The 26,960-nt window shown below is 41.6% G+C and overlaps 2 protein-coding genes and 1 long non-coding RNA gene across 3 annotated transcripts in view; 1 reads left to right on the forward strand and 2 right to left on the reverse strand.

Annotated features, from left to right (window-relative positions):
- The window catches only part of DENND1C (DENN domain containing 1C), a 48,239-nt gene extending 42,806 nt beyond the window's left edge, over positions 1-5,433 (reverse strand). The window contains exons 1-3 of the mRNA XM_087956998.1: positions 5,249-5,433; positions 2,689-2,753; positions 414-457 (exon numbers count right to left, since the gene is read on the reverse strand). Coding sequence (XP_087813124.1) covers positions 414-457; positions 2,689-2,753; positions 5,249-5,265 — 126 coding nt within the window. The 5' untranslated portion in view covers positions 5,266-5,433. The remainder of the gene's footprint in view (positions 1-413; positions 458-2,688; positions 2,754-5,248) is intronic.
- Positions 5,434-7,625: 2,192 nt separating this feature from the next.
- LOC148132354 (uncharacterized) lies at positions 7,626-12,271 on the forward strand. The gene is made up of 3 exons (XR_015747886.1): positions 7,626-7,722; positions 10,685-10,873; positions 12,010-12,271. It is a non-coding gene; the product is annotated as an uncharacterized LOC148132354 (long non-coding RNA).
- Positions 12,272-16,448: 4,177 nt separating this feature from the next.
- Positions 16,449-26,676, reverse strand: TUBB4A (tubulin beta 4A class IVa). The gene is made up of 4 exons (XM_026682001.2): positions 26,437-26,676; positions 20,138-20,246; positions 19,558-19,668; positions 16,449-18,179 (listed from the first exon to the last, which is right to left on the reverse strand). The coding sequence occupies exons 1-4, from the start codon at positions 26,491-26,493 to the stop codon at positions 17,122-17,124; spliced, it is 1,335 nt and encodes a 444-aa protein (XP_026537786.1). The 5' UTR covers positions 26,494-26,676; the 3' UTR covers positions 16,449-17,121.
- Between the last annotated feature and the right edge of the window lie 284 nt (positions 26,677-26,960).

The following is a 26,960-nucleotide window of genomic DNA, read 5'->3' on the forward strand; positions in this document are numbered from 1 at the left end:
AATTTTACCTTGAGCATGTTCCTTACGATTCTATGCAAGCTAGCTTCCTAATATAAATGGCTATTTTCCAAGTTTATGACCTGTATCCTATCAAGTAGGAGGTTTACACAGTGCACAGATACAGTGCACAGATACACATTCAGGATTCCATGATTGCAAATCAGGGAAGTTTTTAATTTATAAAACCTGGCTCTTTGAGGAGGTCATGAGCTTCAGAGAGTTTAGCTGTTCATGCTGGCAGGAAAAAAAAGGAACAGCCAGCATGCATTAGCATTCAGCATATTCATGATAAGACAGGATTTCAGAACTACAGAAGGAGAAGCAGAACAAAGTGGCATATAAGTTTGTTTTGAGTTTTGGAAGGCAAAGAAGTTTGAGAGGAGTGTTATGTAGAAACTACAAAGGAGGCAGACCTGGTCATCAAAGTCCAGTGGGAATTGTCTACGCACTTGAGGATCTGCACATAAAAACAGAACAGAGGTCAATATACAGAACCCAGGCGTAACCATTTTATTGTAAATGAAAGCAAGTTCTAGGTCCCATTTTTTCTATGTTATCCAGACTGTGGTTTTCCCTTGCAATTTCTACATTTTGGAGATTCAAATTGCCCCCACCCTATCACCCTTTAAATGGCCCTTGAAGGTCTGGCTCTTTCCCCAGCCGCTGCCTTAGGAAGTCTATGCCTTGATGGGAATTTGATTCAAGTATTAGGTGTATTAATAACTGGGTTGTGTGTTTTAATTTATATAAGAATGTGCCTGGCCTAAAATGACCCTGCTGGCTTTTACGACCAAGGGAGGCCTAGAACTAAAAACCTTCTGGCTTTTAATATAGCACAGGGGTGTCAAATTCAAGGCCCATGGTCTGAAAGTGGTCCGCGGGGTGCTTAAATCTGGCCCACAGGGCCGGCCTAGAAAGAGCAAAGGACTGGCCTGCGGTGCCTCTGTCAGCCAAAACGGGGTGGGGTGTGTGCGTGGCCCCTGTGCGGCCCATTTTCAGCCTGGATGGCCTCCTGAAGAACTTTGCTGGCCAAAATGGGGCATGCGGGGGAGGGGGCAGCGCGCGGCCACCATGCAGCCTGTTTTGGCCAGCAAAATGCTGTCCAGGCTGAAAACTGGCCATGAAAATGTTCCCCTTCTGGCCGGCCCACTGAGGAGAACTACAATGCTGATCCGGCCCTCAAAGAAATCTGGTTTGACACCCCTGATCTAGCACTTCAACCTTTATATCAAAATGCCAAGAAAAGTAGACACCAAATCTCAATGGGGTGGGAGAGGGGAAAATAAAATAAAAGAACAGTTTTGTAAAGGTTGGGGGGAGACTAACTACACAGTTTAATTAAGTCACCAATTGCCAGCAGTTATTCTAGGGCTACCACTGATTCCTGCCATTCTCCTGTTCTTTCTCCCTTAAGCAGCTAAAATATTCACTTCCACTACAGTTGGCACTTCCACTGGGCTACCATAGGGGAGGCGGGGGGCTTATGGGGCAAAATGGGTGATTGAACTTCTGCATGCTTTAAGGCACTAATTCCACCCTGTAACTCTCCCAAAGCCAATCAAAGGGCAAGAGACAGCTGGTAGAAACCTTCAAAGCTGGGAAATGAGGAGCCACATTGCCATTGCCTTGAAAAGGTAGGAAAAGGAGAGGCAAGACTAAAACTGTGGGTCTAACTCCAGCCCACTTCAGCCTGCTGATTAGAAAAACTGCTCTAAGTCCCACACTTTTGGGAGATTCTGGGAGGGAGGAGGCATGGATATGCTGCTTTTTGTTGCAGCACCAATATTAGGGATAGATTAGGTTGGTTGTCTCTTTGTTGATTTTCTGCGAGTTTCTAAAGACCCTTCACCACCCCAGCCCCTCAAGGGCCTGCCCTGATTTTGAGTTGCTGTTGCCATCTTTTATTGAATTTTTGTAATGTATTTTTAATTTTTCATGAGATTCATTTTACATTTTTTTATATGAGCGCTGAGAATTGATTTTGATTGTTGCAACATAGAAACGTATGTTTAATAAATACATACAAATAACGACATAAATTATTCCTTGGTGTTGTTAGACAGAAATTTTTTTGGATGGCTTTCTAATCCTCTATAATGAATTTATTTATGCAACTTCTGGTATTTGCCTGCAGTGCAGAATTGGGCAATACTAATATCGATTAATAATAATTGTTTACATGCACCAAGTCATTTTTGATAGATAGATGGATGTTCTCCTTGAATATCTGTCCCTAATCTGGCCTTTTAAATCTAATAGGTTATAAAAACCTTGACATCCACTCTGCTAAGCCTTGTTATCCCCAACCACACTCTCTGGGGTCTTCAGTGACTGCATCTTCTGTTTATTAAAGTGTGGCTCCTTGCCCCATGAAAAGTAACTTTCATTGACCATAATAGTAGGTGGATTTACACATCATCCTATGCCAAAACAAAACAAAACTGCATAATAGGGTAATAAGATGTGTGAAGAAGATAATACTGTAAATTAGAACAAAGATACAATAGCAGATTTTTTAAAAAAAAATAAAAAAGCTTCAATTTTGATCCAGCTCTTTTCACCCCACATATGTAATCACGGGCTATCTCAGACTGTACTATAAATCTCCCACACTAAGGTATATAATTTTATTTTCACTTACTGTTAAATTCCCCCCAAAGACCACCATCTAACGGAATGGAGACTTACCACCATCTGCAAGTGATGGACGAGCAACTTCAAAGAACAGATCAAATATTTTTTGTGGATTTTCCCTGGGGAAACAAAAATCAGTGGATTCAGTAGCAAAACACAGAAGCCCTATGAACTTAGCAGAGGTGGTATTCAACAGGTTCTGGAGAACCGGTAGCAGAAATTTTGAGTAGTTCGGAGAACCGTCAAATACTACCTCTGCCTGGAGATTTTACAGACTCCTTCCCCTACCACGCCTACCAAGCCACGCTCACAGAACCAATAGTGAAAAAATTTGAATTCTACCACTGGAACTTAGAGAATATAGCATTTATGTTGGGAATCTAAAAGAGAATCTTGTCTTAGAACAAGATAAAGGCGTATAATGGAAATAATCTTTTGCCAGACTACATACTTTCATAATTAGATTTTCATAATTTCAATACCCATAATTCTCCTGCCAGAACCAGCATTGGCCAAGCTCTTTGGAGGACACCAAGTTGGGGAAGCCCTTTTAGTGGAGTCTTACTTTAGATCTCACTGCAGCATATTACTGGCATGTGAGAATGGCCTTGAGAAAGAGGAGGGAGAGCTGCAGAGATGTAAAATGTATCTCAGCCCACAGGCGGAGAGGGTCGTGGGAAGCATTTCAGAAGGGGCCTCCCCAATTTTCTAGAGACCAAAAAGAGGGGAGGGGAGAAATGCTTGCAAGATTCTGTTTAATGTAACCTTACAGTAAACACAGAGGTAGTATTCCTAGTTGTGTTTCTTGTGTGGGTGACCTCACAGGGCTAATAGGTAGGTACCTATTGTACTGTTAACACTGTGTTGAAAGGCTGGAAAATGCCTTTCTTCTGAGGGTTCGGTTTTCCTGCTGGGAGCACTCCAGTGCAAGGATTCAGACAACTGCTTGGAAGCTGGTTTTTTTTATTTTTCAGAAAGGCGAGAGATAGCAAGAAGTTCATGCTCCTGGAGCTAGCTCCTTTGTATAATAAACCCCTGAATTTTATACTTTTTCTCCTTTTGTGTGTGAGTGCTTGTGTTTGTATTTCTTAATGTTTTAAATCCTGTCAGGGGTTGTCTTCATTTCCGCCTGAGGGTAAACTCCATGGGGTGCAGAAGGCAAACTTTGCAGGGTAGTTTGATTGGATTATCAGTTTCCTAATGTTTTCTTCTTTTTGTTTTGTGGCAATCTCCTGTCTGTCTCCTTTGCAATATATTTTGTGTCTTTTGTCTGTTTGTTTAGCTGATTTGGCATGTCTTATGTTTGTAAGGGTTTTCTTTTCTTGTTTCCTTAGTTTTCTTAATTATTTGGGTTTTTGTCTAAGGGGCTTCTTTAATACCTTTTATTTGATTCCTTTTCCTATGCAATTTTGTTTTATGGCTGGCCTGATGTTCCCCTCAGGCTTTTCCTGCTTGGGTGTCACCACTGTCCTCATGAAGTTCCCTTTCCACAACTGTAACCTGCATGATCCTCCCAGCTGTTTTTTCCCCCGACTCAGGAGTTGACAATATGATGGTGGTGTAAGACAGAACTAATCCAGTCTGCACCTGTCCTGATTAAAAAGTCACTCCTTTATACTGGTGGCAGAAGACTTGGGATTCCCTGATCAGATGTCCATATTTGTAAGAACCTTAGCCACTGGAAAGACAGCTGTAAGGCCATCACTTCCTGCAATTTTTAAAGCTACTGTTTTAACAACAACAACAAAAAGGAAGAGTGAACAATATCCCAGACAGTGGTGTCCCAATTGGGTTTGGCACCGTAAAGATGAAGGAGGCTTACATTTCTTTCTATCCCATTTTCCCCTATTTTCTATATAGTCCCCTGAGGCAAAAAGAATCAGAGAATCAGAGAAAAGAACTTCTAAAAAAGCCCAATTTTTGTGAAGACAATCCAGGCCAGAACAGAAGATACGGGAATAGCTAAAGGTATTTAGCTCCCTTTCACTCACAGGGTAAAATAAAAGTAATGTCACAGGGAGAGAGCAGAAAAAAATGTGTTTCCAGGACACAGTTTTATTGTAATTAGATAGCAGAGCAGAAAAAACCCTAAAGCAGTTTCACATGTAACTGCCAATCTCCATTCTGTGATGCTACCTACCCCCACTTCTGAGCTCTTAAAATCAGTTCCGTATCTTCAAGAATCTTACTACATCGTGAGCCAAATACTTTTAGAAGCTAGCAGCCTCTGAGGGCTAGCCATGTACCACCTAATTCACCTTTAGTGCTCTGGGGAAACCTCAGTCTTCCTACATCATATGGCTGACTCAGCAAGTGCCTTTGTAAGATGTAGGTCAGGATAACAACTATTTTCAAAGGTCCCAACAAAATAAAGCATGGAAGAGTTGTTCTATTTCATACTCTTACGTATTGCCAAGGATCTTGCTGAGATAGACCACCTGCGACATTTGGAGGAGCAAAATGTTTTTATTTCCCAACAGATCAGGAGATCAGAGATCTTCGCTGACTGCTGCATTGCAAAAGTAAAACTGAAGTACACTTAATGCGAGTGGAACATTACGATAGGCCACCCCAACCCCAACCCTTACTTCTTGAACCTGTCCCAAGGTCTTACTTGATCCGAGATCCCATTGTCCCTGGCTCATTCCAACACCGTCATCTCACTGAAGCACCAAATGAAAATCTTCCTTCTCATCCAGGTTGAACCTCTGGAAACTAACAATTGTTCCAGAGCTCAGTTTGGTAGGTTTCAAAATGCAGCATTTCCTCTTGTGGCTTTTTGTTAGAGGAAGTTTGTACCCTGTGACGGCTTTAGTTCACTGCAGAGTGAAAACTTCAGCAGGGGATGGAGGAGGTATGGCGACTCTTTTGGTCCATTTCTGCTGCATTGGTGGATATCGTTGCTTTCTTGCTCTTCAGTTAGGATCACAACAGATTTGAAGGCCAAGCAAACGTCTTAATTATTTCTTAATAATTATCTTCTTTCAAAAATGTTGTACAGTTAAATAGGTGCAATGGTGTTTAATAGCTGATGGCTTGTGTGGAAGCCAGAGATTTATTTATTTTTAAATGTGTGTGCATGCATGCAAAAAAGAGAGAGGAAAAAGTTGGGGTATTTTTGTAGAGCCACAAAGATGAAAACAACTTCAATTTGTACATCTAAAAAAGAAACAGCAATAAAATTTGGGATGTACCAAAATTCTATTAAACTTGAGAAATGGGCAATGCTGTAAAATGGAAATACTTGGTTATCCAACTCCAGCAGACCAGTGGATAGGGCAGTATTTCTTCATGAAAATATCTAATTTTATTTATTGTTGATTTATAGAGATTTTGAGAGGATAATGGTTTTATTAGGATTACCACCGGGAGAACATTGGCATAGTCACCACCGTCATCTCAATTGGCTTGGAAAGATCTGTAAACAGTGGTGGGACTCAAATAATTTAGCAACTGGTTCTCTGCCCTAATGATTTTTTCCAACAACCAGTTCACCAAACTGCTCAGAAACTTAACAACTGATTCTCCTAAACTGGTGTGAACTGGCTGAATTCCACCACTGTCTGTAAGAATGGTGAGCTGGCAATCATGAGGCATTTCCATGCTGGACTCTGCACGCAGTTCAGAACCATGTTTATGGCTGTTGGACAACACAGACTCATGTTGTTTGTTTGGGGCTCCACTGCAGTGTGTTTGAAACTGGAGCAAAGCCTTTGCACATTGCCATGGCTCTGCTGAATATGTTGGCAACATGTTCCTCATTTGCAGGAAGGCTTGCCTCACCCCACTTCTCAGTTTCTGGGTTGATATTTTTCAGTAGGAAAGATGATTTGATACATTTCTAATTTCCCCTCAAGCTTCCCTTCATTTTGCTGCTTTTGCCCCGCATGGACAAACCAATCAATACAACATGAATGAAACACATGGATGAAGTGTTATATATGCCAACAATTATGTGTGTATATACAATTGCAAACTATTTTATTTCTCTTTTAGATGACTGGGAATAAAAGCAGCTGGGATGGATATGTGATTTTTGTTGTTGTTTTGCTCTTTGATCTAAGGTTCTGACGTTGGCTACTGAAAAGTATAAATGCTGATGGAATCAGAATTAAAAGGAACCATTTTAGGGCATTGAGTCCAGTTGTCTATATAGGAACTCAATTGAAAGGTCTCAAGAGATGGTTATAGAGGCTCTTAAAGATATTGAGAGAAGGGAGGCCCATCTCCACCTCTCCATCATAGTAATTCGTTTCACTGTTTACTTGCTAAAATCATTACATTTTTCCCCATAGCATTCCTGGGGGATTTGCCTTCCTGAAAGCCATTACTTTATGTCCCGCTTTTGAGATTGTATTATGTATTTATTAAAAATTCAGTTTATCCAATTGTCAAAGCTCTCTGGACATTTACAATAAAACAATGGTAAATCGTAAAACAGTGTTGAAAAAAAAAACACCGCTTGGTCATCGTCATGTGAAATGCCTTTAAAGACTGAAAAAGACTATCTTACTTTCCTTCAATCTTTTCTTCTCTTCTTGATTTTAAGTGTGCCCAATCATCATCATCTTTGATTCCATTTCAATTAATTTGCATTGTTCCTAATGTGTTGTGACCAGAATGAAATAAAGACCCATAGCTTTGTTGGAATTGGAAGCTACTGTTTTGCTAAAGCAATTTCAATTCTTTCTTGCAGCAGCTTTACAATACTTACATACAGTCAATCTACCCCATCCTGCATGATTCTTGTCAGACACATTATTGCAAAGTCAGATACTTCTCAGATTGTATATGGATGTTTGATTCTTTTCCTAAATGAAGTGTTTAGCATCTATAACATTTAAACTTTATGGTTGTATTTTCATCCAATTTTTAAAGCTATCAAGATCATTCTGGGGGGGTTAGGTATCACCAAATGACTAATAGGAGATTTAACCATTTTTGTGTTCAATGGAATGTTAGTAAGCAGTTTTGTTATGTTTTCCTCTAAGCCACTGTTTCTCAACTTTAGCTGAATTCCACAGCCAGCATGTGGGAGTTGAAGTCCATACATCTTAAAGCTGCTGAGATTGAGAAGCATTACACTTGGTTAGTATCTTGATTGCAAAGTTTCTCAGGGTAGGAGCTAAGAACCTCTTGATTACAAATAACTATATAGCAGAATTTTGTTGTAGAATGTAGACTAAGGTGGGTCTAATAAAACTGGGCTTCAAAAATCAGATTATGTTGTTGGACATGAAATTTTTCCCAGTGGATTTGCAGGAATAATTCAAAATCCTACCTATGTGGCTCCTGGATTGCCTCCTAGGGATCTTTGGGAACATCTTTTTCACATGGAAGTAGCTTGCTCTACTCTTTCCAGTGGAAATGCTTAATATCCCCCACATGTAGAAGATGAGAATATTTGAAACCTGAAAACAATATTTTTCTGTGCTAGCATAGCTTCCCACTACAGTTCTAATCAGCATCTGTCTGGGAATCTTTCCATAAGAATTATGAAGATGGAGCTCTTTTTGTAGAACTTTGGAGACTTAACCATGGTACTGTTAGCTGGGCTTGGATTTTGATTGGTAGGTTTGTTGACTGCTTGTAGGAATGAGTGTTTAATTCTGGCTTGATTGTACATTGGGTTTTTAATGGATTGTACATCTGAACTGATTAAGTACAGTGGTCTTCATTAAGGAAGTGTAGGAAGTTAGTACCCACACCTCTCCTAGAAAATTGAAATATCCTAGGAAATATTAAAAAGGCAGAATATTTCCCCTAAAAAGAGTAGAAACTCAAGAGCAGAAACTCACCTCAGAAGCAGCAGCTCACCCCCACCTTTGTTAATGGGTGGGCCATTAAGGCCTGGGCCAGAATACTTTACATAACAAAGATCTCCAGCTATAGCAATTGCTCAAAAGTCCTTCAGTGCATCATCATCCAGCAAGGCTCAACCAAGCCTGGAACTCAGGACAGCCTACAGAGTTGCCCCTCATGGCCTCATGGGAGTCTGACAACCAATTAGAAACAAGCTTCAATTCAAATACCAACAAAGGTTATAAAACCCAGGCACTCTCAGCACCTCAGCCCTTTTTTGATCTCTTCCTTCACCTTGAAGCATGTGATCATCCTTCCTTTTCACTCTGGAGCTCCAGGCCATGTGGTCCTGTCCACCATTAAACCTTCCAAACAGCCGCCATGTTTCCAGTGTCTTTTTTCCCCACTTGGAACCGAACCCAGAAGGATATTTCTTCCAACAGAAGAAATGAAGGAAGGAAGGAAGGAAGGAAGGAAGGAAGGAAGGAAGGAAGGATGTTGGGAGTTGATTGATTATATTGCCCAAATGAATGAATATGATTACAGTTTAGAGAGGTTGTCCGGAGTTTTGCAGCTCAGATATGGTAGACCCAAATTAAATAATAAGTCGTCATAAGGGAGGGACTCATCTTGTGCTAAGGGAGGGCATTCCCTCTGTCCACTTCAACAGCAGAATTGGAGTTGAGAAGGTTTTGGATAAAGTGCCACTTTTCTGGTTTTATTTCCCAATTCTTCCTCCTGGTGCACTCCCCATTCTCCTCCCCACTTTATCACACATTTGTCTGATGCGAACATTCTCACCTCCCTCTCCCCTTTCCTTTTAGCTTTTAAAAGACTAAATGCACTGCATGGCAAAACTGAGGCCTCCCAGGAAGGGAGGAGGAAGAAAGGGAAAGATTGGGGGGCAAGCAGGACTTGACTTCTGCAAATGTGCTTGCAAAGCTGACTCCTTCCTGTTGCAGATGGGACTAGATGAGGATGAGGAGAGGATGACATTCTTAAATGCTTCTGATTTAGAAGCCAATATACTTCCTGGTCATCCCATTGTTGCACTGTGAACATGGCACCCAAGCCATGGGTGACATGGAAAGACAATCCAGTTTCTCAGGAGAGACAAAAGGGCACAGGAAATCTTTACTCCTTCCTCCGTTTCACTCATTCAGTTCAGCCTCTCCTTTTGTTTTTAATGGAGTGAACAGCACTTCATCCATTATAGGTGTCAGCTTTTTTATTGTTGCCCCAAGACAAGATAGCAAAAGGACTGTTGGGTAAACATTGTTACATTCTTTTCACAGTCTGTCAGTTGAAAAGGATTTTATTGAGATAAATAGTTATAGTTCAGCCTCCTTTTTTCTACCATCCTCGACAGCTAGCCACCCAATTCCCAGCTGAAAATCTTCAGCAAGGAGGGTCTTCTATTTCCCAACCCGCACCCAGTCCCAATGTTTGCAGCTATTATCTACAGGCAGTGTCCCTTCTAATATTTATCTTGAAGTCTTTTCATTTCAACTGTTGGTCCTCCTTGATTGTTGCTCTCACAGGGAATGGGTTGAGACTTCCAAAATGTGTGCTAATTACCAAATTAGATGTTCTCTGCGGCACCTGCAGGGTAGAGCTGCTTTGAGGTAAATCCTTTATAATTCTGGAACGAGGATGGAGGGACATCTTAGTTATTTTCTGGAATCTGACCCAGGATGAGCAGTTGCAATGCCTGGATTGTTTTAAAATGTTTATTAAAAAAACTCTAATTTCTCCCAAAGAATTACCACATTGTAACATGTCTTCTGGGTTCACTGTATAAATGGGGAATAGCACCCTTCCCTTAGTGTGACTGCAGGGTCCCATGTCAAACTGGAGATCCCACTGTGACCGGCTGTAAGCTGAGGGCATATATGGACCAGTGTCTGATTTCTTTCAGATAAACGATGCAGCACCTCAATGGTTAGATGGCCTAAATAAATATAGATATCTCAATATAGATCTTTTTAACATTTAAAAGATTTTGTACTCTTAAATCTTTTGTTGCCATTACAGCAGACTGGGGTCCTGTTAGGGCAAATTATCAGGGATTAGCTGTTTAGAATTATTTTTCTTTTATCTAAGTAACAGAATAATTTTCTACTTATGCATCCTGAGAAACTGGTTCACAGCAAAAGGAGAATGGATGGAATACCATAGATGGTATCTTGAAAATTGGTAGAAAAAATGCCTTTGTAATGTCTTTTTCTTTTCATTGTGATGAAAACAGGGATCTGCAGTGGAGCTTTTGAAGAGCATCAGGCTAATGCACTCTGGGATGAGAGCTATAACTGGTGCTCCAAAGGAAAGGCCAAGTTAAAAAACTAGTTGGATTTCAGGACAAAATCCCAGGTAACCTGTGAAGTGATTGTTCAGCAATGAGACTTTAGTTTGCATTTGATGAAACCTGGAATACGAGGTATTCCAGAGGCCAAAGAACCACTCCTATATTATTCTCTGGAAGAAAAGTAATTTTTACTGACCAAATTGTTGTTGTCTCTTTTATTCATTAAACATGAAACATAGTCAACTGAACATTTAAAAATGTATCACAAATATCATTGACTGGCTCTGATGGTTGATATGGGTTGCTGCCAGCATCCTAGGTATCAACCAAGTATTTTCTTAAAATGTATGTTGTTCCAAGTACTGCAGTTTTTTTGCAGTTCCGCTGGTGTTATTGCAGGAAGTTGCAATTTCTTGATATATTTTATAAAATTCTTGGACATGGTACCAAGTGCCCCAATACAATGGGTATCACTGTTACATGTTTCATCCATGCTGCTGCCGCTGTTGTTGTTATTATTATTATTTCCAAGGAACTTTAAAAATGGGGCAGAATCATGACATTAAAGTCTAACATGTGTCTCTATCTTGCTTCTAAGTGTACTGGAATTTTGATTTTATTATCTCAGTAAAAACTTGGACAGAAAAAAAGGTCATTCAATCAACATAACATTCAGAATCAGGAATTTCCTTCTCTGTTAGACTGAAACCTTTAGCTGTGCTGTGAGCATCAGGCAAAATTGAGCAGGAGATTCTCTGCAGCTAGAAAAAAACCAATATGTGGCCTTAAAGAAACACACAGGCACAAGCTTTTGTGAGTCACTTAAAGTTTTCAATAAGAGATTAAACCATTTGTCTGAAATCGTATAGGTCTCCTGCTCAAGCAGATTGAACTAGAAAACCTCCACGTCCCTCCCAACTCTGCTATTTTATGTTCTGTGTTCCTATTAGGTTAGCAGGTTCATATGAACAGACAACCAGGAGCTAGAAATGGTGACTCAGAAATAAATTATATGCGATAAATGTAGACAGTGGCAATTGAATTAGAGGATCTGAATAGACTTCAGGATCTTTCAAATAGCAATAGTAGCACATAGCACAATTAACCGAATAATGCTGACCTAGTTAACATTCACAGCCAGACAGGAAACTATGGTCTTTATTCAAGCCCAAATTGCCTTAAGGTGCCTTGTAATTAGGATGAAGTTGCTGAATGCACATGAATTTGCCCCACCTAATCATGTCGAATTAGTTTCTCTTAATTTACAGATGGGTAATGTCTGTGTTAAGGAGAAAATAAGGTCCATGAACAACAACACACACACAAGGTAAAGACTTTTTAACAAAGGTGTGATCTAAGGAACATATTTGTTTTAGGTGGAAAAAGGCTTCTGAATTTAAAAATAACTTCTGATTCAGCATGCATTTTATAAGTGTGAAGATTTATGGTCTTGGCAATAGGATTGTTGCAGATTATGTCAACTGTAAGATTAGTCACTTTTCAGTTTTAAAAGTAGTACTTTAAAATACCACAACCCATCTAATAAACTCTTGTGGTTCTGGTGTGGTCAAAATGAATACTTGTTAAATACATGTTTTCCCCCCACATGATCATGAGGATTAGAAAAAAATATTGGGACAATGAAAAACACATTTTAGCTATAAAACACACAACCCCTATAATTTGCTTTGAGCTCAGGGCTGCTGTCATAAAAATAGATAATTTATCCCATGGGAACAAAACTCTATTTCCCTTCCCAGAATTGCCAGCTTGCCTTTCTTAACAGTAAAATCAGAACTTGTGAAGTGATAAAAGAGACTCACCCAGGAAATTATTCCAGTGGCTCAAGAGTTTATCTACTTCACTATTTTCAGCAGTCCAGGGAATGAGTGCAAGAGTACATGGATGATTGACAAGCACAAGATGTCTTTGATAAAATATGAACTTTATGATGAATTACTCGTGCCTTGTTATTTTTGAGCTGCTGCACATGAATGCTGCTTGTGCCAGCCCTTTGAGGTAGTCCAAACAGGCAACCAAAACCAGGAGTACTAACAGTACCTTTATTATAAAGTTGCAATAATCTTGCAGGTCTGAAAACATCCTTTCTCCCTTGCCTTTACTTTCCAGAAAGCTAGGAAGGATCCCTTCGGAGAAGCTTTCTCCTGGGCTCAGATGTCTATTATCACTGTTGTCTAGGCTGCAGCCCTTCCTCCTGTTTCCCAAGGTTATTGTGGCAGCCCATTACACCCTCCCCTCGCACACAAATCTACACACAGCTTCCTCCCCTCTAATATGGTGGGAACCATAATGCCACTGCAATCTCAGATTTCTAGTATTAATCTGATTTATCAAAGTTTGTAGTTGGTTACATTATTACCAATACCCGAATACTTTAAAAATGGGAGGGAATGCTCTGTGGGCATTTTTGATTTCAATGGCTTTCATTGGGGAAAAAGCCCAGCTGTTTCTCTGAAGTTATGGATAACTAAGAAGTCCCTGGGAAAAGGTCCTAACATTTGTGTTACTATAAGTGAACCATGATGACTAGTGCCTTGTCTGTTCAAGAGGATGGCCAATAGAAAATCAGAAAGCAGCATTGTGGAAACTGATGAGTCACTGAATCTATAATAAAGGACATTGTGCCCCAACACCTGAGCTCTATCAGGCACAAAGGATGGGTGAATTACTACCGTGTGTGGCTGTGCACCTCAGTATTGTCACAAGAATGCTTTCAGCTTTTGGAACCGAGGTACATGGGCTCAGGTGGGTCCTTGTCAAAATGTCTGCCCCCTCCCCATTTCTTCCCCCATCAACATTGTTCAGTTGGACCTGGGAAACAAAATATTACGCTTGCCTTGTCTGTTTCTCATTTTGGCTCCTGCCATTCAAACAGGACTCAATGCCACATAAGAAGGATAAACAAAATCCGAAGAATGGCACAGGTGGCATCCAGTCACACTCTTCTTTCCAACCCACACAGAGGCACATTGTGATGCCTGACAGTCCATGGGGTAGTGAATTACAATGCAACCTCTTTGTACTGGGACAGCTGACACCAGATTCCACCAAGCAAAGGCAACAAAGATTGATGCTACGAGAAGTTTTGATAAAAATGCCAGTATTCCTGATGCAGTGCTGTGAAGGCTAGTTGAAGGGCCTAGAAAAAAGTTGCCAAACTTGTCTTTTCTTGGTGGCTGACACTAGTGAAACATTTCTGCTAAATTTCTCCCTGTGATGGCATATTAATGATACCCACCCTTCTAAGACAGGTTTGGACAATTCTTTAAGCTCCAATAGAATTACGACTTCTCCCAATCTTTGAGGCCACAAGAGAGGACAATCACATACCCCAGAAAACTCACAATGCCCAGTTTTTCTTTCTTAACTGCAGCTTTTTCAACAAATGCAACAACTTTAGGAGGAATGAAGGGCAGTGAACCATTCACATGGAGGAAAATGAAGCACATTCAAGAAGAATAATCCAATTAGAACGAAAGGTTAAATGAATTAAGAATGGGTTTAGGATTGCTAACTTCATTCAGAGTGATGCAGCCAGAGCTAGCTAGATGGCTAAGTGGTTCCTTAGCATTTTAACCATTTTTCCTTAGTTAACTATTTAACTATTCCTTAGCCATTCTAACTATTCCTATTATTTTAGAAATCTGACATTTTCATGCCAAAGCAATAAACTTTTATTACTGTATTCAGCATCATTCTTGACAGAGTAGCATTGCCTTTCTATTTTACTTTCCTTATTGCCTACTGATTACTTCCCAGCATTATTGTACAATGGGTAAAGGATGCAAAGTACTTTTGCATAGTAACACCTTGGGTCATATATAGTTTTTAATGGTAAATAAGAGGGTAATAATGCAATAGCTGGAAACGACACTTTGCAAGAATTGCAAACAGGTTACTCCCATTCTCTTTTTATCTGTAATATAAACCTGATTACTTTTAAATGGCTTACAATTAAAAGGGGTTAACAAACTTGAGGATCCAAACTGCTGCGTTAGTGTACACACTTCTCGTTCGTGTTTACAGGGATATCTTACAAAACTTAAAATGAGAGTTATAGGACTGCCTCAAGGCTCAGGGCAAATCCAGCCACTTGCCACTGAAAATCAGAAGGAAAGATTTACAATAAAAGGCTCAGAGAATATTGCAGTTTTATTTAGCACTTGGAGGAACCTGACTGAGGCTACCATGAAAGGGAAAATAGACTGTTGATATTGCAACTTTATTCTCAGAAAAAAGGAAATGAGTGAGCAATACCCAAAACCTCTCCTTCTTGGAAGAGACTGCTTATTTATACATTATTATTCTTATTTGTACCTCAAATTTCTTCCCCAAGCTCAAGGTGATTTGCAGAGGGACTTTTCTTCATTTTATCCTAGCAATTATATTGCGAGGTAAGCTGAGAGTGGATTCAACTGGATCTCCCCTAGTCTAATCTAGCATCTTATTACTGTACCACACCGACCATCGGCATTACTTCCACATACTCAAATATTTTGAGAGGGCACAAATTAAGAAGCCAAGATTTTAAGGAAGGTAAAATTTGCATCTTAATGTAAAATAATATTGTCCAGGATGCACTGAATTTTACTAAGCAGTATTTTCTCAGTTAATGGCTCAGTTGGATTCTGGAGTTGAAAATGGTAAAGAGAAAATGCTGCAGGGAACTCTCAGTATAATTACCCTAAAGGAGGGGCATTATTAATCAAGTAGTTACACCAAGCAGGGAAGACATAACTTGTTCCACTACTGAAACCTGCTTGCTTTGCAATCTGTTAGTTGCCTCACCTTTGCATCCGCTGTAGGACTTTTGTAGCCCCAAATGCTTGGGTGAAATGGTATCAGTATATATATTTTATTTATCAATAGTACCTATACAGGCTACTCCAGTTAACTCTGTTTGCCTCCCAGGTTCATCTTGCAAATGCCCATAAATCTACATTCCCTTTCCTTCATAATAGTAGTCCCAGACTTGAAGCATAGTCATCAAGGAGTACACTGTTGGGGACACTTGAAAGACCAGGTTTAGCCAATCACAGAAAAAAAAAATCTATGTGGTTGCTAGGGGTTGAAAGCGATTTGATGGTACGCAATCATCAATCAGGTTAAATCTTCAGAATAAAGCAAAAAGAGAATCAATTATGCCTTTCCCAGTTCTGAGGGTCATACTGCTTTTGCATTTGGTGAGACAGCTTAGCAGAGTGGTTATGAGGTTGGACAAGGACTGGGGAGACCCATGCTCAAGTCCTGAACACTCTGGATAAATTTGGGCCAGTTGCTCTATTTTACTTTAGCTTACCTCACAGTGTCAAGCCCCAAATACCAACACATGACCAAGGAAGGTAGGTTTGCAGTGTCTCATTTATCAGGTTTAATGCCAGGGTTAGGCTACAGTCTTGGAAACCATATAACCTTTCTCACAGATTCCATCACAGACAGGAACTTGCTTCAGAGATAAAGATGAAATGCCTATCAAATCCTTCTAAGTTCTGAAAACCTCCCTTTTCTTCCCTAGATTCTGAGAAAGCAAGGGTTGTTGTGGGGATAAAAACTAGAGAAGGTATGCCACCTCAAATACCTGGAGGGAAAAAATGGTATATCAATGCAATACATTAGCAGACGGTGAGAAAGTCATGTATTCGAAAGGTAGGTTTAAAACAATCTCTAAAACCAACATTAGCCTGAATTGTTTTTCAGTAGTTTATTGTGGAGACATACAATTCTTCCATAACAAATACACTCAAAGGGGAGGGGGGGGGTGTCTATGTTTCATGCTAAAGAACTGTGCCCCCATTCCCCTCAACTACCCTCCCCACCCAGTTCCATTAATCTTTCCTTTAAGCCCAACATGGATGAAGAAAAGCAAAACAAATGCAAGTTAGTGCATACTCATCTTTGGAAACAAAAACTCACATGACCACACAGAACACTCAAGACAGACATCACAGAGGGATGTACGTGAGCTATTGGGCAGAGGAAAAAGAAAAAAAAGGAGGGGGTTGGGAGAGAGGATAGGATGAGAAAAATATGTTGGTTAGTGCTTTTAGCTAGAAACATTACCAGTGGCTGCCATTCCTGAATACAACTGAGAAGCCTGTTCTTCCTCCTCATACCAACACAGTACTCCTATATGCATGATTCCACCTTGCTGAATTTGAGATAGGCAGGCAGGCGGGCTAGCCTTAGAAGATTCCATTGTTAAGATCCTTTAGGCTGGCTTAGAATGTTCCAAGTCTATGCCAATGCGGGCAACATGGTCCAATATGGTTCAGAAGACTGGTTGGAATAAAGAGGAGTAATGGGCAGGAAGAGAGAAGAGAGACAAGAGAAGAGTAGAATAGAGTAGAGAAGAGAGATCTTCATGCAACTTCCTCCTCTGCCTCCTCTTCAAACTCGCCTTCTTCAGCAGTAGCATCCTGATACTGCTGGTATTCTGAGACCAGGTCATTCATGTTGCTCTCAGCCTCTGTAAACTCCATCTCATCCATGCCCTCACCCGTATACCAGTGGAGAAAGGCCTTGCGGCGGAACATGGCTGTGAATTGCTCTGAGATGCGCTTGAAGAGCTCCTGAATAGCTGTGCTGTTACCAATGAAAGTAGCTGACATTTTAAGGCCACGGGGTGGGATATCACACACAGCTGTCTTGACATTGTTGGGGATCCATTCCACAAAGTAGCTGCTATTCTTGTTCTGAACATTCAGCATCTGCTCATCCACTTCCTTCATAGACATCCTGCCTCGGAAGACAGCTGCTACTGTCAGGTAACGCCCATGACGAGGGTCACAGGCTGCCATCATGTTTTTGGCATCAAACATCTGTTGCGTTAGCTCTGGTACAGTCAAGGCCCGGTACTGCTGGCTGCCACGACTGGTCAGAGGGGCAAAGCCAGGCATGAAGAAATGGAGGCGAGGAAAGGGAACCATGTTCACAGCCAACTTGCGAAGGTCAGCATTGAGTTGGCCAGGAAAGCGGAGGCAGGTTGTTACACCACTCATGGTAGCAGAGACCAAATGATTGAGGTCTCCATAAGTGGGAGTGGTTAGCTTGAGGGTACGGAAACAGATGTCATAGAGAGCCTCATTGTCAATGCAGTAGGTCTCATCGGTGTTCTCCACCAGCTGGTGTACCGAGAGAGTAGCATTGTAGGGTTCCACTACTGTGTCTGAAACTTTGGGTGATGGCACCACACTGAAGGTGTTCATGATACGGTCTGGATATTCCTCACGAATCTTGCTGATCATCAGGGTACCCATCCCTGATCCAGTGCCCCCACCTAGAGAGTGGGTAAGCTGAAAACCCTGGAGACAGTCACAGCTCTCAGCTTCCTTTCTTACCACATCTAGGACAGAATCGACCAACTCGGCTCCTTCTGTATAGTGGCCTTTGGCCCAGTTGTTCCCAGCACCGCTTTGACCTGAGCAACAGGAATTGGGGAGGGGGGAGGAAGAAGATAAAGGTATTTGGTTTATTGTTTGCCATTTGCAATGGTGAGTTCAATGAATGCTTTGCCATAAACATTGTTTTCACTTTCTCTCCTACTCTTTTTTCTTAACGACAAGCTTCCTCAGTTGCTAGGTTACAAGAGGAATCAAATCATTTTCAGATGAGTAAAATAGAAGAGTTCTAATGTGATAGACTCAAGCCCTAGCATCCAGCTTCTAAAATTAGATTGAGGGGCAGGAACTTGGTGGGCATCAAAGAAGGTATCCACAAACATTTGAGCTCTATCTTGCGGACTTTAATCTTACTGCATCAAAATGCTTTCCACATTATGGAACATCACCGATACTCCTCTATCATCAATCAATTCATATTCTACATATGATGTAATCCTTTGTAGCGTGTGCAGAATGCAAGGTAGTACAGCAATAAAGGAAGGTGTTGCTGTGTTATTTTAGTTTCTTTCTCCAGGCACACCTTATACAGAGAGTGGTTTAAATTAAGAGTTTCTTTACAGACTTAATGCTGCTGGTGGGACACAGCAATACACAGCTTGGCTTACTAGTAATGTATTCAACAACTCAATGTTTGCCTTCCTCTTTACCCCAAAGTAAAAGGGGAAAATACTTTGAACATCCACATACCAGAGTGTCAATGCATATAAAAAGCTACATAATGTTCTGAAAGAGTCTACAAATAATGTCTCCAAGGGCAATGAGTTGTGGAAGAGCCTAATTCACATTTGACACTGTAACTACAGCACCAGTTAGTAGCAACTGTATTTCACTTGAACATCATACAAAAAGACTAGTTGTGATCTTGCCTCGCCCTACTTTTGTTCCATTTGGATTTCAATGTCACTGGACTGTAGAAACATAGTGACATTGATCATTGCTGGTTAAAGATATACATGTTACTAAGTGATATCCCTCACGTGTGAAGTCTATTCTCCTCGAAGTCAAAACCTATGAACAGGGTCAAAAGAGAATAATTGCTCAACACTGGAAAAAATTAAGGCTAAGATACTCATGCACATATTTAGAATAGTGGTAACAATATACAGTATATTATGTTCTCTGACAATTCCTGAATGGTGTCTTTCTCAACAGGAAGTAAAAACAAATCTGATTCAACAGCACTGAAATAATTAATTTCTAAACAACAGATGCAGAATTTGTAGTTTTTGCTATAAATCATATTATTTCAGATTTGTAATTAGTTGTAAATTAAACAAAAACTTAAACAAAAAAGAGCATGAAGAAGCATGTTAAGGGAGATAGCTGCAGTATGCAAAATTTCTGGTCTAACTTGACTGGAGAATAATTGCAGGGTAGTTCAACAATGATCCTTACCAAAGACAAAGTTATCAGGCCTGAATATCTGTCCAAAAGGTCCAGATCTTACAGAATCCATGGTTCCGGGTTCCAAGTCAACCAAAACAGCTCTAGGCACATATTTGCCACCTGGGTAGAAAAAAAAACCTTTAAGAATCCACCTGTTGACAGTCACAAACAGTCCAACACATTTAATCTAACATGCTATGTCTGATTAAGGTGAGTAACTAACAGATTTAGAGAGAAGAAAATGGTTGGATTCATAAAAAGGACAGAAGTGATAATGAGTTATACATGATAAACTGAACAAAACTGAAAGTCATATATGCAATTAACAAGGTAGATATAAGGCATGACAAAAAAACAAACAACAAGCAAACCCAACTACTCCTTGTATCTCCACATTGTACTTTTGCTCAGCAAATGGCATGTTTCACTTAAGAACCAAAAAGAAATGCTTGTTTTATTTTTTCCATTAAAACAAAACAGAATATATCTGATTTCAGGACAAAGGTGGGCAGAAAGGAGGCAACAATGAGCAGAATGGATGGCAGCAAAGAGAGGTGTCTCTGGCACCCTGAAATTTAGGGAACCTGACCTGAGGCTTCATTGTAGTAGACGTTGATCCTTTCCAATTGTAAGTCACTGTCTCCATGGTAGGTGCCAGTGGGATCAATGCCATGTTCATCGCTGATGACTTCCCAGAACTGTAAGTGAGGAAAAAGGACAAAGAATTAGTGGCAGGACAAATCTTTCTGAAAACCAGACTGGTCCCGTTTTAATGTTATGGTTCTGCTGCATACTTGGATAGCTTTTATGTGGGAGTGCAGTGTGACATATTGATTTATCCTGAGGAGCTTCAACACTGGACTGGGTTCATTAGCATGGAGGGTACCATCTGGGTTTTCCACTAAAGGTGCCAAAATCACAAAGCCCTTTTCCACGAGTCTCTAGCACAGCCTTGCAAAGCAGGCAGATATATTGCTTTACAGCTGGTGGCATTTGTCAGTATGCACCTGTTGCACAGGACAGACACAGGACCAAGGGGGAGGGATAGGTTAATTGCAGCATTGCCCCCCACTTCAGATCATTTTGCCAATCAAAGGGCACATATTGGATCTGCTATCAATTACCTCAAGCACCAACAAGGCAAAGGTATCAATTCCTCGTCACTCGACAAGCTCTCTCATCTGTCATTCTGACCTTCAAAGGTATTTGTGAAATAGAAATCATCCAGTTCCACAGAGACATCAACCAGTCATCTGATTCAGTACTACAGCTTTCAAACTTTCTACCTTCAGGGTACAGTTTTTGAAAGGTCTAGTAGGTAATCTAAGAGACACCCACTCCAGGCCATACTACATTTTGTGCAAGAAGAAATTCACTTGTGACACTCAGACTGCCCCAAACTCCATAAATCTGACAAAACACCCACCCACACCTCATCTGTCCCCTATCTGAAAACTGCAGCTGGAAGCGACAATCTTTTAAGGAAATGAGAGGGTGAATGTAAATCTCATACAATACAGGTAGTACGCAACTTACAATGGTTCATTTAGTGACTCTTTGAAGTTACAACAGGACTGAAAAAAGTGACTTATGATCATTTTTCACACTTAACAACCATTGCAGTCACATGATCAAAATTCAGGTGCTTGGCAACTGACTCATGTTATTGACGGTTGCAGTATCCTGGGAATATGTGATTATCTTTTGCGACCTTCTGACAAGCAAAGTCACCAGGGAAGCCAGATTCACTTAAGAACCATGTTACTAACTTAACCAACTGCAGTGATTCACTTAACAACTGTGGCAAGAAAGGTCATAAAGTGGAGTGAAAGCCTCTTAGCAAATGTATCACTTATTAACAGAAATTGTGGGCTCAACGTGGTCATTAAGTCTAGGGCTACCTGTACTTTCTATAATCTTAAAAGCAGTTTCTCCATCACAGCCTCCAAATGTTCAAAATGTCCTAAAGACTGCAAGGATGAGCCCCCACCCACTGCAGGATCTATGCACCAACTTGTGTCTCCTCCTTTCTCTCAGAAATCTGGTGGATGACTGCAAGAATGGGATGCACAGTATACTCAAGGGATTTATTTTCATACCAGAGAAGATTTTGTTCTGACTCACATAATAGAGGACTTTTTTTTTCTATAAAAGCTTTCTTTTTCAGAGAGAGAGAGAGAGAGAGAGAGAGAGAGAGAGAGAGATGAGGGGGAGGGAGAGAGAGAGAGAGAGGAGAATGAATATGAGGGGGGGGAAGGGAGAGAGAGAGATGTTCTATATTTATAAGTGTCTTTAATATGGGATATAAAAGCTTTGTAGATGTATAAATATTTGGTTTAGCTTCTTTGTATCATAAATGAGTGGCCCTTGGGAAGGTGAAGGAAACCTTTTGCAAAGCCTTCTTTTAGCCACCTTTTGCATAAGAAGAGAAAGAAAACATTTACTTTCCCAATTAAGCTTGAGGAAGAATCATCATTCAGTGGTAAGACATATTATTTGCAGACGTTGCTATGTTGAATAAGGGTAGATATGGTCTCTATTTGTAGTCCTGGAGAGCCACGGACCAAATTGTTGGCAGTACTGAATTAGGCAAGTCATATGCAAAACTGATGGATCAGAATGAATCTCTTGTCATAATATACTGAGCTAGTTGCGTTAGCTCAAGGAAGCCAACAAGTGGAAGATGAACACAATCAAACTACTTTTTTTTTTTTTTTTTACTAATGGTGGCTTCACAGAGAGCTGTAATTTACAAACCACCACCACACTAAGCAAAAGTCAAATAAACCACATTATGAAAATATGAAGCCAGCCAATTTAAACAGAAATATAGGAAAACTTCCTTCCTCCACTGGCAGCCAAGCAAAGAGATCTGCGGAGCTCTTGAAATGTTTAAACTTTGAAGTGCTACTATTTCCCCATTTTTGGCATATTAGCTGGGGGCCCTGTCTCCCAGCCAGAGTAGTGAATGTTGTTGCTACAAAGTACTTAAAATACTAGTTCTTATTTCAGGACCTTGTCTTAATTCTACCAGATATTCTATCACAACAGGATTTAAAACAATTTGATCTAAAGTTATTGTGATTGTACCTTAAATAAGAGGAATTCAGAATAACAACATAAAGTTGCTTGTAATACTGCACTAAATTATGGCAAAATTGACTGCTTTAATTAAAGAGAAGAATCTATCCAGGTTTTTTTTTCTACTTGGAAACTGATTGTGTGTACCCTGTCTTATTTTTGCCAGTAGAATCTAGGAAGCCTTCCATTCAAACATGTCCATTTCCCCACACAGTAGTAGGGGAGCTCCCACTTTTGTCTGGCCTACTTCTGGTCCCTTGCAGCCCAGACAGCCTGTATAGCTGGTTCTCACCACCTTGTGCCTGCTGCAAAACTCAGCTTTAAATGGAATCCCTGGGTCGCACTCACCTCTCTCACATTCTGCTGCAGCATGAGTGGCAGTTTCTATTTATACCATTTGCCAGGGAAAGCAGGCGGGGCTGGGGGAGGAAAGCAAGCATTGCGCCATGTCCCTTAAAGTCTCCCTCCGCACGCACAACCTCAGAGAAAACAACCAGAGCACTAAGCAGAAGGAAACACTTGCAATTATAAATCCAGCAGATCAGCAAATGACAAGCCGAACTCAGTCGCCTGGATTGCGGATGAGTTCTCGGCATGTCCATCAGGTGCTAGGGCACCTGCCAGACAGCAGGGAAGGCTTTAGCAGCAAGGACACTTTCCAGTTCAGCAAAACTCCTTCTCCAGTACTTCACTGCCCTTCAGGCTGAGAATTTACTGCCAGCGTTTTTTTCTCATTTCCCCCCCGAAATTAGGAAGAGAAATCAGAGGTTAGACTCTCCTGGTTGCTGATAGAGGACTCAATAGCAAAATACGAGATTGTATAGTTGACAGAGCTTTAAAGTTAAGAAGGACTGTTCATTTTGACCAAGAATACCACTTCTATTTCACAGCTTGTAGGCCAGTGGTCACATGCAAGTCAGAGAAATGAAGTCACTTTTATTATGGTGGCAATAAAAAGTCCAGGTGCAGTTTAAACTTCAGGTGCAGAGTTCAGATGCTGCCTGTGCATGTGGAGAGCACACCACTTCTCATTGCTAGAAAGCATGTGTGTGTGTGTGTGTGTGTGTCTTCAAACTTGGCAACTTTTAAGATTTATGGACTTCAATTCTCAGAATTTCTCTGCCAGCTATGCTGGCTAGAGAATTGTGGCAGGTTGAAGTCCACAAGTCTTAAAATTGCCAAGTTTGGAGAGCCCCTGCTTCTACCGATACCAGCTTGGTTTTGCAGACTGGAATGTGAGAGGTCGGGACAAATCCCATCACCAAGAAAGTACACTGAAAATTGTACATAGGCCTTTTTAAGTTCTCTGTGAAGGGAACGGGCTGCTGTGCTTTTAAACCTCACATGATTTAGCCACAAGTTAAATATCTCTTTAAGAGAGGGACAGGGAGAAAAGCTGCTCGTTTTATTTAGAGACCTGTCACAGCATATTCTGCTGCTCTGCTGGCTGGAGAATTCTGGGAGTTGAAGTCCACAAGTCTTAAAGTTGCCAAGGTTGGAGACCCCTGTGCTAGAGGCCTTGCAGGAAGGTAGCTGTAAAAGAGTTGCACCAACCACATGTGGGACACCGGGAATGATAGTAGCCATGTGTCAGAAAGTCAAGGATACCTTCTGAAGCAGTAGCTCAGCTGGTAACTGTCTCTTTCCAGTGAGATACAAGTTAACAGCTTGAGGTTATTCATAGACTGATTCAACCCCAGAAGCAGCTTGCCGAGCTTTCAAAAAGTAAAATGAGCTGAGCAAATGGTGACTCATCTTACTTCAGACTGCAGGGAAGGCTCCTACAAGGAAAAGCTCGTTTACATAGCTAATATGTATAGGCAGCCAGGAAGAAGCACCTCTTTCCCCAATATTTATGCGAGGAGGAGGAAGAAATACACCAATCACAATTGGTGAGCTCCCCTTTGGTGCAGTCTTAGGTGGAACTGCCCGGTTTTACCTGTTCTGTGATAGTTCGGCCTCAGCAGAAGTATTAAGGGATCATCTCCCAAGGAGGACTGGTTTAGTTAACAATCCAATCCCTCCATGAAGGCAGGAAGGAGAAAGATCAAGGTTCGCTTTCCCCAGGTATCCATAAATCTATAACATTTGCTCTTGATGTGAAGGATTACTTTGCTAACAAGGGTGGAGCACTTTTGTGGGGGAGGAGGAAAAGGCGTGCTGGGTTTCTGATCAACTTCCTCTTTTCCTTAGAACTGGCTGGTTAATGCAAATTAACAGAAAGGAAGCTCAACTTTCTAGAAATGCTGGTGAAAGTCCAGATTGCCTTACAAATTCCAGCACAAAAGTCCCACTGTAGCCAGGAAGAATGTGTTAGAAGGAGTTGTCAGAATTAAGACTGAAGGTAGTTCCTGTATAATGACTAACACATTTAGTGGCTATTTGTAGCTAGAGTAGTGATGAAAATTTACGATCAATCTTCACCAATGAGCTTTGCAGGTATGTAAAACAAAGGAAAACTGAAGTAAGAACATAAGCACAGCCAAGGTGTCACTTGGTAACAGCCGAGTTTCCAGTCCCAACTGTGGCTGCTAAACAAGGACTACTGTATGGCATTCTAAGGCATATAGGAAAAGCAGGTATCAGATGCTTTTGAATGTTCCCCTCCATACCTTGCCATTAGCTATATTGGCTGGGGCATGTTCCTGGAAGGTACCTGGTTGACCTTCAATAAGAAAATATATTCCAACCCACCGTTAGTGTTTAAGAGCTGGGGTTAAGATATCAAGGACAGCCAGGCTGTGGGAAGGGATCCCAAGGCAGAAGCAATTAAAACAGTTCTGAGGGGGCTTCTGGAAGGCAAAACATAATCTAAGAGGCACCCTAAAAGAAGTGTATGGCATTCAGATATGCCGCGTACCAAAGGAGGAAATGTCTTCAATAGCTGTAGTGTGTGCCATGCACCAGCTTTGCATTATGTGGCATCTTAGAAATGAGTTGCTGGGTTATATAATATTCCTTGTTTAGTCAGGTTCAACTCCACAACATATGTTGGGGAAGATACTGTAGCTGGGAGTTCTTCATAGTCAGCTTTATGTACCAGAGCACACAGTTGACCCTATTGCAGGCCAATTTCTTACTGGATTTAATTTTGCACAGACTCAAATTAGTTACATTACACAGGTTACAATAATTTAAGTGCAATGAAGTCAGTCAAGATAATACCGAGCTGGCTGGATTTGCGGCAAAATCCATTTGCAAATGTGCCTTTTGGCAGACTTCGAGAAAAGGACGAGAGGATGGATGAGTTCGCGTCCGGCAGAACCCGGAGGTGCTCGCGTTGCCCCCGCCGTCTTTGCTGGGATTTCTTCAGACGAGAGGGGACGGTGGAAGCCATGTTGGCGGCCGCATTGCAGAGATCCGCCCACTCCCGCCACAGGTTCCAGGTTAGAAAATGCGGCACAAAGCAAAAAGGGCTTCTCCCAAAGGCTCTGAGCACCCATGCCAGTCCTCCCTCTCCTCTGCCACGCCGCGCTTCCTCGCCATTCCCTAATCTCCCCACCCTGCGCTCCAGGCACATTCCGGTAGGGAGCCATTTCGGACAGGCATTCCCGAGGAGGAGGAGGCCAAGAAGAGAAGTCGGAGCGGCGACATTTCCCGCTCAGCTCCACCGCCCCCTCAAGCGAATTTCGATCGCATTGCCCTTGATGCTCTCCCCGCGCCTCCATTCCGACCATTAAGCTCCCGGAGGACGCGTGAACACCATTCCCTTCCTTTGTCTCTCCGATCGCACCCTGCCCGAGAGCCCGAGTATTTCTCCGGAAAGAATCCCCCCACCCACCCACCAGCCGCGTTTTCCCGTCTAACCTTGGCCCCGATCTGGTTGCCGCACTGGCCGGCCTGGAGATGCACGATCTCCCTCATGGTTTGCTGATGGTTGTTTTCCAAACGCACTTAAGCTCTACTTTCGATCTGAGGAATCCACGTCCCTTCAGCCCGTTCCGGTAATGCGTCTTAAATGGGGCCTCGCCGAGAAGGGAAGGGCTATTTACTTGGAGCGACTGCGCATGGGCTGCAGTTGACTGCCAATGCCGTTGCCGCCACCCTTTTTCACCGCCTTGCCAGGCGGTAGCGCGCTGGGCGTGCGTCTGGCGCGTCTCTCCAGGAGTCGAAGTCTTTGCCGTCTGCCCTGGTGAAGTTCAGGCCCTCTTCGGTCAAGTCCTACAGGAGAAATACCCGAAGCCTTTGGGGCATCTCCGAAGACGATCTCTTCTGTTCGGGTCGGGGGTGAATGGATAGGTGTACTTAGTGAGGCGCTTAGTTTACTTGCCTGCGCGCGTTAACTGCTGCTCCTGCAGTGGGATATTTATTTTGAATCCGAGGATGAAACA

The sequence above is a fragment of the Notechis scutatus genome, chromosome 2 (genome assembly GCF_049901735.1).
Source record: "Notechis scutatus isolate UNSWTSFEM ecotype Mainland chromosome 2, rNotScu1.2, whole genome shotgun sequence".
NCBI lineage: Eukaryota > Metazoa > Chordata > Lepidosauria > Squamata > Elapidae > Notechis > Notechis scutatus.

What these genes read in the sequence shown, in the direction of transcription:
- TUBB4A (XM_026682001.2), bottom strand. Translation starts at nt 26,493, where the DNA reads ATGAGGGAGATCGTGCATCTCCAGGCCGGCCAGTGCGGCAACCAGATC. An exon ending in GCAACCAGATCGGGGCCAAG is followed by an intron (nt 20,247 to 26,436) that starts GTTAGACGGGAA and finishes CCTCACTTACAG; the next exon opens with TTCTGGGAAGTCATCAGCGA. An exon ending in CTACTACAATGAAGCCTCAG is followed by an intron (nt 19,669 to 20,137) that starts GTCAGGTTCCCT and finishes TTTTCTACCCAG; the next exon opens with GTGGCAAATATGTGCCTAGA.